We start from the raw sequence: 19,552 nt of genomic DNA on the forward strand, positions 1-19,552 counted from the left end.
TTTCTGGGGTAATGGTGTTGATGTGAGCCATGATCAGCCTTTCAAAGCACTTCATGGCTACAGACGTGAGTGCAATGGGTCGGTAGTCATTTAGGTAGGTTACCTTAGTGTTCTTGGGCACAGGAACTATTGTGGTCTGTTTGAAACATGTTATTACAGAGTCAGTCAGGAACAGGTTGAAAATGTCAGTGAAAACACTTGGCAGTTGGTCAGTGCATGCTCGGAGTACACTTCATGGTAATCAGTCTGTTGACCTGTTTAAAGGTCTTACTCATATCGGCTACAGAGAGCATGATCACACATTCGTACGGGACAACTGATGCTCTCATGCATGCTTCAGTGTTACTTGCCTCGACGCGAGTATAGAAGTAATTTAGCCCATCTGGTCGGCTCGTGTCACTGGGCAGCTCACGGCTGTGCTTCCCTTTTGTAGTCTCGGAACATCCCGGAACATATTCCAGTCTGTGCTAGCAAAACAGTCCTGTAGCTTAGCATCTGCTTCATCTGACCACTTCTTTATTGACCAAGTCACTGGTGCTTCCTGCTTTAGTTTTTGCTTGTAAACAGGAATCAGGAGAATAGAATTATGGTCAGATTTGCCAAATGGAGGGCGAGGAAGAGCTTTATATGAGTCTCTGTATGTGGAGTAAAGGTGGTCTAGAATTTTTTCCCCTCTTGTTGCACATTTAACAAGCAAAACCTTGAGACGTCCTTACTATTAGATTTCACCAGCTGTTGTTTACAAATATACACAGACCACCACCCCTTGTCTTACCGGAGGCGGCTGTTCTATCTGGCCAATGCAGCGTAAAACCCACCAGCTGTATTTTATTTATGTCGTCGATCAGCCACGACTCGTTGAAACATAAGATATTACAGTTTTTAATGTCCCATTGGTAGTATATACTTGAGCATAGTTGGTCTATTTTGTTATCCAATGATTGTACGTTGGCTAACAGGACTTAATAGTAAAGGCAGATTACCCACTTCGCCGTCGGATCCTTACAAGGCACTCCAACCTACGTCCCCGATATCTCTGTCTCCTGCGAATGATGGGGATGAAGGCCTCATTGGGTGTCTGAAGTAAATCCTTCGCATCCGACTCATTCTTGAATAAATCTTCTTCCAGAATGAGGTGAGGGATTGCTGTTCAGGCACGAGAGGCAGCCCCCAAATTATTTTAGGGGGGAAGCACACAGGGAAATTGGCGGAGTCAGGCGAGAGACCTGTGCCAACTCCCCGTGCTTACCGGAAGAAGCGTGGTACTGGTCAGACACCGTGTTATGCAATGAAGAGCACGGTGTCGCCAGTGCGTGCTCATAGCCTGGAGGGCTATATGCCAGCCCCCCGCAAGTGCCATGCGAGAGTGGGCATCCAGCCAGGGCGGATTGTGCCAGCTCAGCGCGTTTGGTCTCCGGTGTGCCGTTTCGGTCCAGGGTATTCTGCGCCGGCTCTGCGTACTATGTCTCCGGGATGTTGGGAGGGTGCTATGCCTGCGCTCCGTCCGTGCCAGGCAAATGTGGGCATTGAGTCTAAGGGAGAGGTGCGAGTGGTATGCACCAGATCTCCAGTGCTCCCCCGCAGCCCGGTTCGACCTGTGCCTGCACTCTGGAGGGTCCAGGCTAAAGTGGTCATCCAGCCTGGAGGAGTGGTGCCAAGGCTGCGCACCAGAGCTCCAGTGCTCCCCCACAGCCCGGTACATCCGGTGCCTCCTCCATGCACCAGGCCTCCTGTAGGTCTCCCCAGCCTGGTGGGACCTGTGGCAGTCCCACGCACCAGGCTGTCTCTCTGTCTCCTCTCTCCAGGTTCTCCCTCCAGTCCGGAGCTGCCAGAGTCTCCCTCCAGTCCAGAGGCGCCGGAGCCGCCCATCAGTCCAGAGGCGCCAAAGCCGCCCGTTAGTCCTGGGGCGCCAGAGGCGCCACTCACTCCAGACTCGACCATCAGTCCAGTGGCGTCCTCTAGTACCGGGTCGGCGGTGAGGGTTCCCGCTCCAGAGGCATTACTAAAGTGGGCCGAGCCAAGCCAAAAGTGGGGCGGGGTCCACGTCCCTCACCAGAACCGCCACCGTGGCGTAATGCCCACCCAGACCCTCCCCTATAGGTTCAGGTTTTGCGGCCAGAGTCTGCACCTTTTGGGGGGGGTACTGTCACGCCCTGACCGTAAATTGCTTTGTATGTTTCTATTTTTTGTTTGGTCAGGGTGTGATGTGGGTGGGCATTCTATGTTTGTATGTCTAGGTTTTGTATTTCGATGTTTTGGCCGGGTATGGTTCTTAATCAGGGACAGCTGTCTTTCGTTGTCTCTGATTGAGAACCACACTTAGGTAGCCTGTTTCCCACTGTTAGTGGTGGGTGGTTATTTTCTGTTTAGTGTTTTCACCTTGCAGGACTGTTTTCGGTTATTCCTATTGTTATTTTGTATTTAGTGTTCAGTACCCCGCTGAATTTTGGTCTGACGATTCCTTCACCTTCTTCCTCTGAACTCCGTGACACAAACATTCTGCGGAAATATTCCACTTGTCAGAACACTGTTTCAGCAGTTGACATTCCCATTTACAGAAACCCATGCGTTGGCTCAAATCAACTGTGGACTAAGAAATGTCCAACCCACACATGACTCACAAGTTGTTCAACAATAATACTCCACTTTTTCTTTTACCTAAGAGTTCCATTTTCACATACTGTGGCATAGAGGAAGTAAATACGCCTACATGCTCCAAAAGTAGTACTCGATCTGAGATCTTCAACACCAAATACAGCTGGAGTCATTAGCTTAGCTATAGAAAGCTCTTCAAAATAGCTTACGTAACAGCTTACATTTGTGAGTCTGTGTGAATAAGCATGCCCTATGCACATCTAAGACAGCAAACCGTATATAATGTAATTATAACAGAGTGTGGGTGAGAAATGACATATTGTATGCAGACCTGTGTTCAAATTCTATTTGAAGTCATTTCAAATCATTTTGTTGGGTTTAATTGAGCTTGCCTGGCTGCAATGGAATCAATGGTATAGTCACAAAGCTGTGAAACCCACCCATCTGGAACTACAGGCAGGCTAAAGCAAATTATAACCGAATTTGAAAGAGTTAAAATAGTATTTTAAAACCAGGTCTGATTATATGTTTTGCTGTTCTGGAAGATACCCCTCAATGCAAAGACACACAGCCACCGATGAGCACATATAGAACCTGTGTAGAGGAAGATCAGTAGTGCTGAAATGACCCACTGTCTGTTTGTGGTGATGCAAACGTCACAATGAATGATCTTACTTCACTTGTCTTGAGAGTGAGTGAGGAATGAGGATTCACTCTGCTTTTGCACATGGCTCAAGGGTGATGCTTGAAGGGTCAACATACTGTAGAGCAGGGAGCCTGGTCCTTATTACAGAGAGAGCAGAACCCGTGCTGTAGCGGTAAAGCTCCGTGGTTCTGACCTAATATGTGCTTCTCCCCACTAAAGACCAGGCTTCGGTGCCTGTGTCTTTTCTTCCATCTGCCAGCCTCCCCTTATTGTTTTACAACTGTCTGAATAAAGTGAGGGGAAAGGTAGTCAGTGAGGGCGTCGAGACAGAGATCGATATTGACGTACGAAAACACTCTTGAAGTCAGGTGAAGAAATGCATTCGCATCTGATATAGGTTCCCCTGCACGAAATGTGGCATAATCCAATGTAAATACCAAATTATCAAGAGATCATTTGCATGTCACACACACACACACACACACACACACACACACACACACACACGCGCATGCGCGCAATGTTATACAATGCTATCAAAAGCCTGATTCTAAAACAAATAAGACAGAAGACTTGAAAGCTTCGCTATATTAGGTGCGGACACACTGTGTTTGCGCGCTATGAATCCCAAAGTCGCCTTCGCACAAAGCCCCATCGGTGCAGGCTAATTTAAAGTCATTTGCAGTGGATGACAGTCTCTTGCACTTGGAGGCGGCATGTGGAACATGTAAAATCCGATAATGCTCCCTCCCAGTAGGGATACGGCAAAACAAAGCAAGGTTACACGAAAAACAAGAGAAACCCTTTTTTTGTGTCGGGTCAATTTCTATTGATCTAATGACGTAGGATGTTGTGCGCAGAGCCCAGATTGTATGATTTCTTCTACAGCAACTCAGATGCAAGATAAAGAGAATTGCAAATCGATGCAATTGATGTTCCTCTTTTCTTCTCTTCCATTTAGGTTACAGGGCACTAGTCTCAATCGCCCTGTCTGCTCTTCAACAGGGGAACGTCTCGACGATGACAGACACTTCAATAGGGATAAAGCTGATACGATATAAAACACATTGGAGCATAGACAGTGTAGTGATTTTTCTTTAAGATAAGACTGCAGTCTTTAGATATGGTTCTACGAGACACAAGCAAAACTGAGCCAGGTTTAACCGGAGCTCAAGACTGAGCAGCGCCAGCAAAAGTGTGTGATGGAGAGAGGACGACATTTCAGAGATATTAACACCTGTAAATAGAGCTGGAACAAACTGACGCACCTACTCTCACCCTCCTCAGTCTCATCCGTTTATTTCAGAGAAGTAATTCGATTAAATGCTGTGGTCTCACGCTGTGCCTAGTATTCATTTCTCCGATTATAATTTCCTATGGATGCCCGCTTATTTTTTTATGGTTTTCAACACTCGTTTAGGTCTGTTATAAAAGATTAAGCTTAAAGTGGCCTGTAAAGCCAATTACCTGGGGGAGGTTTGTGCTTTGTGGTCACGGTTTGTGCTGAAGGTATCTGCTGCCCTCTGGCTGAGACAGCCTGTAGTTGCAGATGTTTCGGATAGTCTTGTCGTCAGAATACAACTGAGGATAACGATATAGGATGTTATATACACTGCATAAATGTGAATGAGACTTGGAATTAAATATATAATTTAATTTGATTATTTTTTTAAGGTCATGAATTAAAGCATATACTTACTTTGGTAATGCACTGGTCAAAAACCTAATGTTAAAACTAAACTGAGCCATACAATCAACTGTCTAACAATTAACTTTTTTTTCGTTCCATTGGGTACACTGCTAGAGCGCAATAACTAATTAGCCTAGTGAATCCATTTGTGCTATTACACTGTATCAATTAAAAAGCTTCAGATGTCTGGTCTTGGCTGGAGGCACCAAACGATTGGTCGATTTCATCTGCCACCGTGACAGACATCAGAACAACATTAGAGAGCGAGCGAGAGCGAGAGAGAGATCACACCCACACCCACAGCTCTACAATGTCAAGAGTTGAAAAAAGAGAAGAGTCCCCTTAGCCAGATGGTTCTGAGGCTCAGTTCACCAACCCAAACCAACCTCATAGAGCCTCAGGACAGCACTCAGAAAATCTGGCCCAACTAAATCATCACAAAACAAAAATAAAAATATATCACCTATTGGAAAGACACCACAAACAAATCAAAGTAAACTTGAATGCTATTTGGCTCTAAACAGACAGTACATGGTGGCAGACTATCTGACCACTGTGACTGATAGAAAACGGAGGAAAACATTGACTAGGTACAGACTCAGTGAGCAAAGTCTGGCTATAGAGACCGGTCGTCACAGACTAACCTGGCTGCCCAGAGAGGACAGGCTGTGCTCACTCTGCTCCAAGGGAGAGGTAGAGACAGGGTGGATTTCCTATTACACTGTGACAAATACTCAGACCTAAGAGAACATTTCTTTCCCAAAATTATAATTCAATACAAATAATTTGAAACTATAAAAGATGAAGAAAAAATCTAATATTTATTGGGTGGAAAGCCAAAATGTGCAGTTTTGGCAGCCAAATATGTGTCCTCCTGCCACAACCTGAGGGACAGCCAGTGAAAAGTGCAAAGTAATGTCGATAGTATTTCCCATCTTGTTTTGTTTTGTCTTTCATACCATGTCATGTGTCTTCTCAGTCATGTTGACACTGGTCCACTACCATTGCTTTAATGTATTGTTGTTCTCATTAATATTGTTGTTGTAGTTGTTGTTAATGGTAATCCCATGACCACTACTACTATTATTAGTGCTGTTGGTCCCACCATTTATTTATATATAAATATACATGTATTATTTTTAGATATGTATACTTTGACAATGTAAGTAATAATGAACTTGCCATGTCAATAAAATAAATTGAATTGAGAGAGAGAAAAAAGCCCTGCTGAAAAAAAAGCATAGACCAGCCTTCATTGTGTTTTCGTTGGTCACCAGCCCTCGTGGTGTTTTGGACCATAGAGAAATTAATAAATTAGACTACCTAAAGCATCTAAACTGGAACAACCAGTTCAGTATCAGGTGCAATAAGTCCAACTAACAGATTGTATTAGTAAAAAAAATAATAATAAGAAAGTTACTTATCTTTGTGTAGCATAGGTACATGCAAAAACAGATATTCAAGCAAACAATTCTAGAAATTTAACTGGAACTGTATTTTTTCTAACTGCATTTTTTTGCATATCATGAATGGTTCTGTACAGCTGTGATGGTTGTATAGAGCTCATAAAAGCCAAACTGTTTTGGTTAAAATTTCCCATGGTAAATTTTTATGCCAGCCAGGTAGGCTATACTCCTGTTTTAAAGCAAAGCAATGTGCTTAATTCTAGGAAAGTTGATACATAAATATAGTAGGCCTAGCCTATAGAAAGCTGATGGCTTCCACCTCTTTTTAATAGAGGCCATCAAAACTCTGTTTTCTCAGCCAATTGCACAGCCTATAGAAATGTTGCGCAACACGAGCTCATGGGCTCCTATGAAGGATTTGATTTGATTTTTGAAAACATATGCATCAATGTCAGAGTGATTAGAGGGACAACAGAGTGCTGAATACCAGGCAGTTAGCAAGTTTGGTAGACTACTAATGATAATCAGCAGCATCAGAGCTTGGAGAAGCCGAGTTACCGTGACTAAACGGTCACATGGATTTTAACTGCGGATATGACCACCGATGTGGCAGTAATATGGTCACCATAACAAACCCTATCAGGGAGAGGTTGAAAATGTCAGTGAAGACACTTGCCAGCTGGTCAGCGCATGCTCTCAGTACACGTCTGGATAATCCATCTGTTAAGCTGTTTAAAAGTCTTACCCACATCGGCCAATGGAGAGAGTGATCACACAGTCATCAGGAACACCTGGTGCTCTCATACATGGTTCAGTGTTGCTTGCCTCGAAGCGAGCATAGAAGGAACTTAGCTCGTCTGGTAGGCTCATGTCACTGGGCAGCTCGCGGCTTGGTTTCCCTTTGTAATCTGTGATAGTTTGCAAGCCCTGCCACATCTGATGAGTGTCAGAGTCACTAGCAACTAACTGCCAGTAACATACTGGCAGCTTAACTGGCAACTTAACTCAGTAAGTTTTCTTTGAAAGCACAGCAACATACTTGCAAATAGCTGCCAGTAGCTCATTGTACCTTCAATTAACTTTTCTGATTACAAGAAAGCATATAACATTAAGTGACAACAATTAGGCATTCTTTGTGGTGAGCACACTTGGGACCTAGCAGATAGCCTAGTGGTTAGAGGGTTGGGCCAGTAACTGAAAGGTTGCTGGATGGAATCCCCGAGCTGACAAGGTACAAAAGCTGTCATTCTGCCCCTGAGCAAGGCAGATAACCCACTGTTTGCCAAAAATGTGGTTGTCAATTATGGCAGCCCCCCGCACCTCTCTGATAAAGAGGAGTTGGGTTAAATGCAGAAAACACATTTCAGTTGAATAGATTCTTACAATTTAAATATATATATCAAATCAAATTTTATTTGTCACAAGCCAAATACAACAGTTGTAGACCTCACAGTGAAATGCTTAATTACAAGCCCTTAACCAACAATACAGTTAAGAAAAACAGCAAAAAAAACAAATGAATAAAAGTAACAAATAATTACAGAGCAGAAGTCAAATAACAATAGCGAGGCTATATACAAGGGGTACTGGTACAGAGTCAATGTGTGGGGGCACTGTTTAGTCGAGGTAATTGAGGTAATCTGTACATGTAGGGAGAGTTATTGAACTATGCATAGATCATTTTGGGATGGCAGGTAGCCTAGTGGTTAGAGTGTTGGGGCAGTAACCAAAAGTTTGTTGGATTTAATTCCTGAGCTGACAAGGTACAAATACAGTGCCTTGCGAAAGTATTCGCCCCCCTTGAACTTTGCGACCTTTTACCACATTTCAGGCTTCAAACATAAAGATATAAAACTGTATTTTTTTGTGAAGAATCAACAACAAGTGGGACACAATCATGAAGTGGAACGACATTTTTATTGGATATTTCAAACTTTTTTAACAAATCAAAAACTGAAAAATTATTCAGCCCCTTTACTTTCAGTGCAGCAAACTCTCTCCAGAAGTTCAGTGAGGATCTCTGAATGATCCAATGTTGACCTAAATGACTAATGATGATAAATACAATCCACCTGTGTGTAATCAAGTCTCCGTATAAATGCACCTGCACTGTGATAGTCTCAGAGGTCCGTTAAAAGCGCAGAGAGCATCATGAAGAACAAGGAACACACCAGGCAGGTCCGAGATACTGTTGTGAAGAAGTTTAAAACTGGATTTGGATACAAAAAGATTTCCCAAGCTTTAAACATCCCAAGGAGCACTGTGCAAGCGATAATATTGAAATGGAAGGAGTATCAGACCACTGCATATCCAATAAATGTCGTTCCACTTAATGATTGTGTCCCACTTGTTGTTGATTCTTCACAAAAAATACAGTTTTATATCTTTATGTTTGAAACCTGAAATGTGGCAAAAGGTTGCAAAGTTCAAGGGGGCCGAATACTTTCGCAAGGCACTGTAAGTCGTTCTTCCCCTGAACAAGGCAGTTAACCCACTGTTCCCTGGTAGGCTGTCATTGTAAGTAAGAATATGTTATTAACTGGCTTGCCTAGTAAAATTTAAGATAATAACAGGGTAGCAGCAGCGTAAAGGACGGGGCAGTGCAAATAGTGTGGGTAGCCATTTGACTAGATGTTCAGGAGTCTTATGGCTTGGGGGTCGAAGCTGTTTAAAAGCCTCTTGGAGCTAGATTTGGAGCTTCAGTACCGCTTGCCGTGCGGTAGCAGAGAGAACAGTCTATGACAAGGGTGGCTGGAGTCTTTGACAATTGTTAGGGCCTTCCTTTGACACCGCCTTGTATAGAGGTCCTGAATGGCAGGAAGCTTGGCCCCAGTGATGTACTGGGCCGAACGCACTACCCTCTGTAGTGCCTTGCGGTTGGAGGCCAAGCTGTTGCCATACCAGGCAGTGATCCAACCCATCAGGATGCTCTCGATGGTGCAGCTGTAAAACCCTTTGAGGATCTGAGGACCCATGCCAAATCTTTTAAGTCTCCTGAGGGGGAATATGTTTTGTTGTGGACCATGTTAATTTGTTGGTGATGTGGACGCCAAGGACATACATATATATATATATATACATACAGTTGAAGTCGGAAGTTTACACCTTAGCCAGATACATTTAAACTCAGTTTTTCACAATTGCTGACATTTAATCCTAGTAAAAATTCCCTGTTTTAGGTCAGTTAGGATTACCAATTTATTTTATGAATAATAATAGAGACAATTATTAATTTCATCAAATTCCCAGTGGGTCAGAAGTTTACATACACTCAATTAATATTTTGTAGAATTGCCTTTAAATTGTTTAACTTGGGCCAAACGTTTCGGGTAGCCTTCCACAAGCTACCCACAATAAGTTGGGTGAATTTTGTCCCATTCCTCCTGACAGAGCGGGTGTAACCGAGTCAGGTTTGTAGGCCTCCTTACTCACACATGATTTTTCAGTTCTGCCCACACATTTTCCATAGGATTGTGGTCAGGGCTTTGTGATGGCCACTCCAATACCTTGACTTTGTTGTCCTTAAGCCATTTTGCCACAACTTTGTCCATTTGGAAGACCCACTTGCGACCAAGCTTTAACTTCCTGACTGATATCTTAAGATGTTGCTTCAATATATCCACATAATTGTCCAGCCTCATGATGCCATCTATTTTGTGAAGTGCACCAAGCCCTTTTGCAGCAAGCACCCACAACATGATGCTGCCACCCCTGTGCTTCACGGCTGGGATGGTGTTCTTCGGCTTGCAAGCATGCCCCTTTTTCCTCCAAACATAATGATGGTCATTATGGCCAAACAGTTCTATTTTTGTTTCATCAGACAAGAGGACATTTCTCCAAAAAGTACGATCTTTGTCCCATGAGCAGTTGCAAACCGTAGTCTGGCTTTTTTATGGCGGTTTTGGAGCAGTGGCTTCTTCCTTGCTGAGTGGCCTTTCAGATTGTGTCGATATAGGACTTGTTTTACTGTGAATACAGATACTTTTGTACCTGTTTCCTCCAGCATCTTCACGGGGTCCTTTGCTGTTGTTCTGTGATTGACTTGCACTTTTCGCACCAAAGTACATTAATCTCTAAGAGACAGAACTTGTCTCCTTCCTGAGCGGTATGACGGCTGTGTGGTCCCATGGTGTTTATACTTGCGTACTATTATTTGTACAGATGAACGTGGTACCTTCAGGCGTTTGGAAATTGCTCCATAGGATGAACTAGACAGAGGTCTTGGCTGATTTCTAATGATTTTCCCATGATGCCAAGCAAAGAGGCACTGAGTTTGAAGGTAGGCCTTGAAATACATCCACAGGTACACCTCCAATTGACTCAAATGATGTCAATTAGCCTATCAGAATCTTCTAAAGCCATGACATCATTTTCTCGAATTTTCCAAGCTGTTGAAAGACACAGTTAACTTAGTGTATGTAATTGTGGAATTGTGATAAAGTGAATTATAAGTGAAATAATCTGTCTGTAAAACAATTTTTGGAAAAATGACTTGTGTCATGCTCAAAGTAGATGTACTAACCGACTATAGTTTGTTAACAAGAAATTTGGTTGAAAAACAAGTTTTAATGACTCCAACCTAAGTGTATGTAATCTTCCGACTTCAACTATATATATATATATATACTACCATTTAAAGTTTGTACACACCTACTCATTCCAGGGTTTTTATTTATTTGTACTATTTCTACTATTTCTTCAAGAATAATAGTGAAGACATCAAAACTATGAAAAAACACAAGGAATAATGTAATAACTAAACAAATGTTAAATCAAAATTAATTTCATATTTGAGATTCTTCAGAGTAGACACCATGTGCCTTGATGTGTCACGTCCTGACCTTAGTTCATTTTTTATGTCTCTATTTTAGTTTGGTACAGGGCGTGAGATAGGGTGGGCATTTTATGTGTTGTTCTATGTTTTGGTATTTCTGTGTTTGGCCTGGTATGGTTCCCAATCAGAGGCAGCTGTTTATCGTTGTCTCTGATTGAGAACCATACTTCGGCAGCCTGTTTTCCCACTATGACCTGTGGGTAGTTGTTTTCTGTCTTTGTTTTAGTTACCAGACGGAACTGTTTCGGTTATTCTTTTTGTTACTTTGTATTTTTAGTGTTCAGTGCTATTGAATAAAATGACGAACACTTACCACGCTGCATATTGGTCCGATCCTTCATACTCCTCAGAAGTGGAGGAAAACCGTTACAGAACTACCCACCACAACCGGACCAAGCAGAGTGGTAACCAGGAGCAGAGGGTTCTGGACTCCTGGACTTGGGAGGAGATATTGGACGGCAAGGGACCCTGGGCACAGGCTAGGGAATATCGCCGCCCCAAGGAAGAACTGGAGGCAGTGAAAGATGAGCGGCGGCGATCATGAGGTAACAGCCATGAGAGGCAGCCCCCAAATTGTTTTGGGGAGGAAGCACACGGGGAGATTGGCGGAGTCAGGGGATAGACCTGAGCCAACTCCCAGTGCTTACCGGAAGAAGCGCAGTACTGGTCAGGCACCAAGTTATGCGGTCAAGCGCACGGTGTCGCCAGTAAGCGCTCATAGCCCGGTGCGCTATAGGCCAGCCCCCCGCAAGTGCCATGCGAGAGTGGGCATTCAGCCAGGGCGTGTTGTGCCAGTTCAGCGTGTTTGGTCTTGGGTACAACGTTTTGGCCCAGGGTATCCTGCGCCGGCGCTGCGTGCTGTGTCTTCAAGGCGCTGGGAGGGTGCAGGTCGCCCTATGCCTGCGCTCTGCCCGTGCTGGGCGAATGTGGGCATTGAGCCTAAGGGAGAGGTGCGAGTGGTATGCACCAGATCTCCAGTGCTCACCCACAGCCCGATTCAACCTGTGCCTGCACTCTGGAGGGTCCGGGCTAAAGTGGTCATTCAGCCTGGAGGAGTGGTGCCAAGGCTGTGCACCAGAGCTCCAGTGCTCCCCCACAGCCCGGTCCATTCGGTGCCTCCTCCACGCACCAGGCCTCCTGTAGGTCTCCCCAGCCTGGTGGGTCCTGTGGCAGCCCCACGCAGTCTCTCCGTCTCCTCCCTCCAGTTTCTCCCGCCTGTCCGGCGCTTCCAGAGTCTCCCTCCTGTGCGGAGCTGCCAGAGCCGCCCGTCAGTCGGGAGCCGCCGGAGCCGCCCGTCAGTCGGGAACCGCCCTTCACTCCGGAGCCGCCGGAGCCGCCCTTCACTCCGGCACCGCCGGAGCCGCCCTTCACTCCGGCGCTGCCGGATTCTCCTGTCTATTCGGGGCCCGCTGCAAGGGTCCCCAGTCCGAGGTCGGCGGCGAGGGTCGCCACTCCAAAGGCGCCACTTAAGTAGGCCAAGATTATGGTGGAGTGGTGTCCACATCACGCGCCAGAGCCGCCACTGCGGACAGATGCCCACCCAGACCCTCCCCTAGGGGTTTAGGTTTTGCGGCCGGAGTCCGCACCTTTGGGTGGGGGGGGTACTGTCACGTCCTGACCATAGTTCCTTTTATGTCTCTATTTTAGTTTGGTCAGGGCGTGAGTTGAGGTGGGCATTTTATGTGTTGTTCTATGTTTTGGTATTTCTGTGTTTGACCTGGTATGGTTCCCAATCAGAGGCAGCTGTTTATCGTTGTCTCTGATTGAGAACCATACTTAGGCAGCCTGTTTTCCCACTTATATTTGTGGGTAGTTGTTTTCTGTCTTTGTTTTAGTTACCAGACGGAACTGTTTCGGTTGTTCTTTTTGTTACTTTGTATTTTTAGTGTTCAGTGCAATTGAATAAAATGACAAACACTTACCACGCTGCATATTGGTCCGATCCTTCATACTCCTCTTCAGAAGAGGAGGAAAACCGTTACATGATGACAGCTTTGCACTCGCTTTGCATTCTCTCAACCAAGACGCAGAGAAAGAAACCTTATACGATACTGTGCCATCGTCAATGTCCCTGGACAGTGTGGTGTCAACATCACAATGTGTGCAGCCATTAGTCAGAATGGTGACCTTCATCATCCTACCACTCTTAGTCCTAACAATACTGCCCACATTATTGCCATCCTTGACACTATGCATAATATCCTCATTCCCAATGACCAGAGGAATGGACAAGAGCAGGCCAGGTTTCTTGTCATCTGGGACAATGTAAATTTACACCGGTCCGCAATTGGTTTATTGACCATCCACAAGTTTTGACGCTCAACCTGTCACCATACTCTCCATTTCTAATACCCAATAGAAGAGTTATTTTCGGCGTGGCGTTATAAGGTATACGATTGCCAACCCCACCAACGTTTACCCCTTCTCCAGGCCGATCGAGGAGGCCTGCGGTGACATAGATAAGGGGGCATGCCAGGGCTGGATATTCCACTCCAGATGCTACTCCCCCGCTGTTTAGCCAGAGAGAACATCGCTTGTGATGTTGATGAGGTGCTGTGGCAAGACCCAAGTAGGAGACAGGATGAACTACATTTGATCCCCCCCTTGCATTTCTGTTTATAGTGTAAATATATACTTATAGGCATACATACTGTATATATTTGTGCACATACATGCACGTGTGAGTGTTACGACAAACTGCCGTGGACTCCACTGAAAATGCAAAAGACACAAGTTTTACATTTGTCACATCTATAAGGGCTAATCATTTGATGGTTTGTGTGTAGAGTTTTGCGGCAAAAAACACAATTTTGAGGAGTTAAAATCATTTTGAATTAAGTGTTTGGTTTTGCAAGAGATGTGTGACGTTTTGCATGCTGTGTGTATGTTTTAGGGTTTTGTGTGTTGAGTTTAGAGAAAATGAGCCATAGTTTCAGAAATCATGTGTAAGCAATTGTCAAAAACTGTAATTGTCTGAGTAGAGAACACACGATTTTGTGTAACTCAAAATGGGTCATAATTCTACAAAGATCCAGAAAAAAAGGATAAAATAACAACCCAATATTTATATCCCAGGACAAATTAGCTACCAACAGCAAACTAGCTAGCTAAATGTCCATTAATGTTTCATGTGTTTCAACCTGTCCAAAAATGAATATTGATTCAGAGTATGTTTTGATATTTCAACCTGCATATCCTGATCTCGCGTATGGTGTGGATGGACAAAATCAACATGCGCGCAATTGCGCACGTCTGCACGTGCCCGGTCTAATCAGTACGTTATCCTACTATGGTGAGTCGAGCATTGTACCTTTTCATTTTCAATAAGTATTGATTACCCACTTATTTGTCTCTGACTTCAAATCGTCCTCCTAAAACGTAGGCTATATCATATATGCCAAGCGTAGCAAGTGTTGTTGTCATCGTTCTTGCTGCTTCAAGTTCAGTGTGGTCTTAATTAAATAGAGTAGGCTATAGCTTATGCATGGGCGGAGAAGCACGCGGCAGTTATCAGATTTCCTATGATTAGGCTATTGTTATTGTAGGCTATACAAATGACTAAAGAGAAAGTGCAAGTCTCTCCAACTCTGCTCTCTTCAAACTACATCTAGCATATTTGCTGATATAGCCCAGTAATACAGATAGCTTAATATAAATGGGCCATGTTAGCATCTCTTGTAATTTAACCGATTTCTTAAGTTATTTTTGCGCATTTGATATTGTATACAGGGCTCAAAATTCCTCGACCATGGCTGGCAAGTGAACTGTCTAAAATAACATTGCGGGACTGCAATTAGGTTTGGGACCAGTTGTTGTGGTAGTGGGTGGGAGTCTGGCAGCCAGTTCTTGTGGTAGCGGGTGGGAATCGGACAGAAAGCCAACGTGTGTGGTATGAAAACCTGCGGGTGCGTGTGCAGATCTCTAATATAAAGCCCCACGGTGGAGGTGTTATAATGCCCATAAAACAGGGTAATGGTCAAACAGGGAAATGGTTCCAATTGTTTTTCCACCATTCATTTTTCCCATAGGGGATTTTAGAAACACTTAAAATAAGGGCTGTGTTTTGTGTAGGCTTACCCTGGAGTGACGTTTTGATAACCATGTAAATATTTAATCAATATATTCGGCTCTATTTACTCTCAGATTTGAAAATGCTAATTAGCGTCAAAGTAGACATCATGCAAAACTACAAATCCCTGCAAGCTCCTGCACGTCATCTCTAGCTGACACCTTTGCTAACAGGTATTGTGTCAACTTAAAACTTGTACAAGGCAGTTCACAGAATTGTCCATTTAAAGACATTTGGTCAATTTATTCATTACTACATTTAGCTAACATTAGATAGTTAATCCAGAGATTTTTTACCATTGTCTCGATTCGACAGTCTCGTCCAGATCATCATGGCATTTGTAGATCTTTATGATAGCCACATTAGCAGCTTATTAACCTTTCATTTTGGTGGGGTAAATACAGGAGAATATAAGTTGCATCCCTGCAAAGACAATATTTTCAAACTTTGTTCTTTCTACTGTTGTTTGAGGACATCCTTGGGCCAGTTCTGTGTCCTGTTCTCCTGTATCTACCCTGTTTAACAAGCACATTAGCTGCTGTGCTCTCATTCATTGAGCAGGAGAGAAAATCTAACGCAATTACGCCACATGCAGCACAGTCACTCATCCACAAAATAAGCACTAAATGTCCTGCAATCGTACGAGTCAATTAGATTCCTATTGCCGTTATATGATCTGGGAACAAAGGCCTGTATGAGGCAAATTACCTGTCCTTTACCTCTGGGCCAAATGTGTAATCCGACCGTTTGGCTTGCTTTCACATAAGAGCTGAATCTGTTTCATAATGTCGACAGGACAGACGGACCAATCAGACATACACACACATCTGTACAGGGACAGCGAGACAGACAGAAAGACAAGCAGAGAGACAGACAGACAGTACCTCTGTGGGACAGTTTCTGGAGGAGAGTCCTCAGGTGCTGTAGAGCAGAGGCTGACACATCATAGGTGTATAGGTCCGCACTAGGTAACTCCAGACACCTTCCAAACATTCTGTCTATGAGAGAACACACACATACACACTGTCAACAAACAGATCATCTACCAGCGATGGTCAGTATTTCTGTTACACACAGTGCATTCGGAAAGTATTCAGACCCCTGGGACTTTGTCCACATTTTGTTACGCTACTTTAAAAACGATTACATTTATTTTTTTATTCCTAATCAATCTAAACACAATACCCCATAATGACAAAGAAAAAAACGGTATTTAGAAATATTTGGAAATGTATACAACATTTAAAAAAACGAAAATATCATATTTACATAAGTATTCAGACCCTTTACTCAGTACATTGTTGAAGCACTTTTGCCAGTGATTACAGCATCAAGCCTTCTTGGGTATGTCGCTACAAGCTTGGCAAAATTGTGGGGAGTTTATCTTATTCCTTTCTGCAGAGACTTGTCCTGAGGCCCTTCTACTTTGTCTTGGCTGTGTGCTTAGGGTTGTTGTCCTGTTGGAAGGTGAACCTTCGCTCCAATCTGAGGTCATGTGCGCTCTGGAGCAGGTTTTTATCAAGGATCTCTCTGTACTTAGCTCTGTTCATCTTTGCCTCGATCCTGACTCGTCTCCCAGTCCCTGCCACTAAAAAACATCCCCACAGCATGATGCTGCCACCACTGTGCTTCACCATAGGGATGGTGCCAGGTTTCCATCAAACATGACAATACATTCAGGCCAAAAAGTTAAATCTTGGTTTCATCAGACCAGAGAATCTTGTTTCCCATGGTCTAAGAGTCTTTAGGTGCCTTTTGGCAATCTCCAAGCGGGCTGTCATGTGCCTTTTACTGAGGAGTGGCTTCCGTCTGGCCACTATACCACTCTATAAAGGCCTGATTGATGGAGCACTGCAGAGATGGCTGTCCTTCTGGAAGGTTCTCCCATCTCAACAGAGGAACTCTAGAGCACTGTCAACGTAACCATCGGGTTCCTGGTCATTACATTTCTTAAATTTTTAATTTCACCTTTATTTAACCAGGTAGGCCAGTTGAGAACAAGTACTCATTTACAACTGTGACCTGGCCAAGATAAAGCAAAACAGTGCGACACAAACAACAACACAGAGTTACACATGGAATAAACAAACGTACAGTCAATAATACAATAGAAAAAATCTATATACAGTGTGTGCAAATGAGGTAAGATTAGGGAGGTAAGGCAATAAATAGGCCGTAGTGGCAAAGTAATTACAATTTAGCAATTAAACACTGGAGTGATAGATGTGCAGAAGATGAATGTGCAAGTAGAGATACTGGAGTGTAAAGGAGCAACAAAGAACAAAATAACAATATGGGGATGAGGTAGTTGGATGGGTTATTTACAGATGGGCTATGTAGAGGTGCAATGGTCCGTGAGCTGCTCTGACAGCTGATGCTTAAAGTTAGTGAGGGAGATATGAGTCTCCAGCTTCAGTGATTTTTGCAATTCGTTCCAGTCATTGGCAGCAGAGAACTGGAAGGAGAGGCGGCCAAAGGAGGAATTGGCTTTGGGGGTGACCAGTGAAATATATCTGCTGGAGCACGTGCTACAGGTGGATGCTGCTATGTTGACCAGTGAGCTGAGATAAGTCGGGGCTTTACCTAGCAAAGCATTATAGATGACCTGGAGCCAGTGGGTTTGGCGATGAATATGAAGCGTGCGCCCACCAACGAGAGCATACAGGTCTCAGTGGTGGGTAGTATATGGGGCTTTGGTGACAAAATGGATGGCACTGTGATAGACTGCGTCCAATTTGTTGAGTAGAGTGTTGGAAGCTATTTTGTAAATGACATCGCCAAAGTCAAGGATCAGTAGAATGGTCAGTTTTACGAGGGCATGTTTGGCAGCATGAGTAAAGGAGGCTTTGTTGTGAAATAGGAAGCTGATTCTAGATTTAAATTTGTATTGGTGATGCTTAAAATGTGAGTTTGGAAGGAGAGTTTACAGTCTAACCAGACACCTAGGTATTTGTAATTGTCCACATATTCTAAGTCAGAACTGTCCAGAGTAGTGATGCTGGACGGGCGGTATTTAAAAAAAAATACTGCCCCCCCCCTCCCCTTCTGCTGTAATTTACAACAGGGTCTGAACTGTCAAACCGGGGCCAGTTCCCTCCTTCCCTTTTCTGTGGGTGAGAGGTCTGGTTATTGTCAATCATTGCCAAGCTGATCTGACCCATTGTGATCCTCACAGGACAGTCATGACACCTGCATACTCATCAGGCATGTCACCCGTTGAGCGTGTTTGGGATTCTCTGGATTGACGTGTACAACAGAGTGTTCCAGTTCCCGACAATATTCAGCAACTTCACACAGCCATTGAAGAGGAGTAGGCCACAAACAACAGCCTGATCAACTCTATGCGAAGGAGATGTGTCGCACTGCATGAGGTAAATGGTGGCCACACCAAACACTGACAAGTTTTGTGATTCACACCCCTATTTTTTTAAGGTATATGTGACCAACATATGCATATCTGTATTCCCAGTCATGTGAAATCCATAGATTAGGGCCTAATGCATTTATTTCAATGGACTTATTCCCTTATTTGAACTGTAACTCTGTCAAATCTTTGAAATTGTTTCATTTTGCATTTATATTTTTGTTCAGTATAGAACCCTCTTATAAAGTTCTTTGATCCTTCACTAAACCAAAAATGGTTCCCTGTCTGGTGTAATGAGAGAATTATGTCTACTACTATTAAATAGTAATATTTTGAGCTAAGAATACACGCCAACTAAATGGAGGTTTTTGGATATTAAAAATAATCTTTATGGATCAAAACTAACAAAACAAACATTTATTGTGTAACTGGGAGTTTTGTGAGTGCAAACATCCGGAGATCATCAAAGGTAAGCGATTAATTTTATTGCTTTTTTAAAATTGCTTTTCTGACTTTCGTGACCAATCTACTTTGCTGCTAGCTGTTTGTAATGTTTTGTCTGCTGAGAGAGCTGTCCTAACATAAACACTTGGATAGCTTTCACTGTAAAGCTTTTTTTAAATCTGACACCTCAGGTGGATTAACAACAAGCTAAGCTGTGCTTTGGTATATTGCACTTGTGATTTCATGAAAATTAAATGTTGTTAGCAATTTAATTTTAATTTGGCGCTCTGCAATTTAGCGGATGTTGACGAAAATGATCAAGCTAAAGGGATCGGTGCGCCAAGAGGTACAACAATGTAAACTACACTTTGATCCTATTATTGCTCACATACTTTCTATTTGGAGCAAAGTTTAACAACTGTGTAATTGGGAATCAAAATGGCATGCCCATACCAATATTTCACCAAAAGGCTTCTTCAGAGCATCTACCCCCAAGCCATAAGA

At 43.6% G+C, this 19,552-nt stretch overlaps 1 protein-coding gene across 1 annotated transcript in view; it reads right to left on the reverse strand.

Moving 5' to 3' along the window:
• The window catches only part of LOC135522601 (receptor-type tyrosine-protein phosphatase N2-like), a 280,479-nt gene that overhangs the window by 181,354 nt on the left and 79,573 nt on the right, over positions 1-19,552 (reverse strand). The window contains exon 3 of the mRNA XM_064949026.1: positions 16,125-16,238. Within this exon, the coding sequence (XP_064805098.1) occupies positions 16,125-16,238 (114 nt within the window). The remainder of the gene's footprint in view (positions 1-16,124; positions 16,239-19,552) is intronic.

The sequence above is a fragment of the Oncorhynchus masou genome, chromosome 30 (genome assembly GCF_036934945.1).
Source record: "Oncorhynchus masou masou isolate Uvic2021 chromosome 30, UVic_Omas_1.1, whole genome shotgun sequence".
Classification (NCBI taxonomy): domain Eukaryota; kingdom Metazoa; phylum Chordata; class Actinopteri; order Salmoniformes; family Salmonidae; genus Oncorhynchus; species Oncorhynchus masou.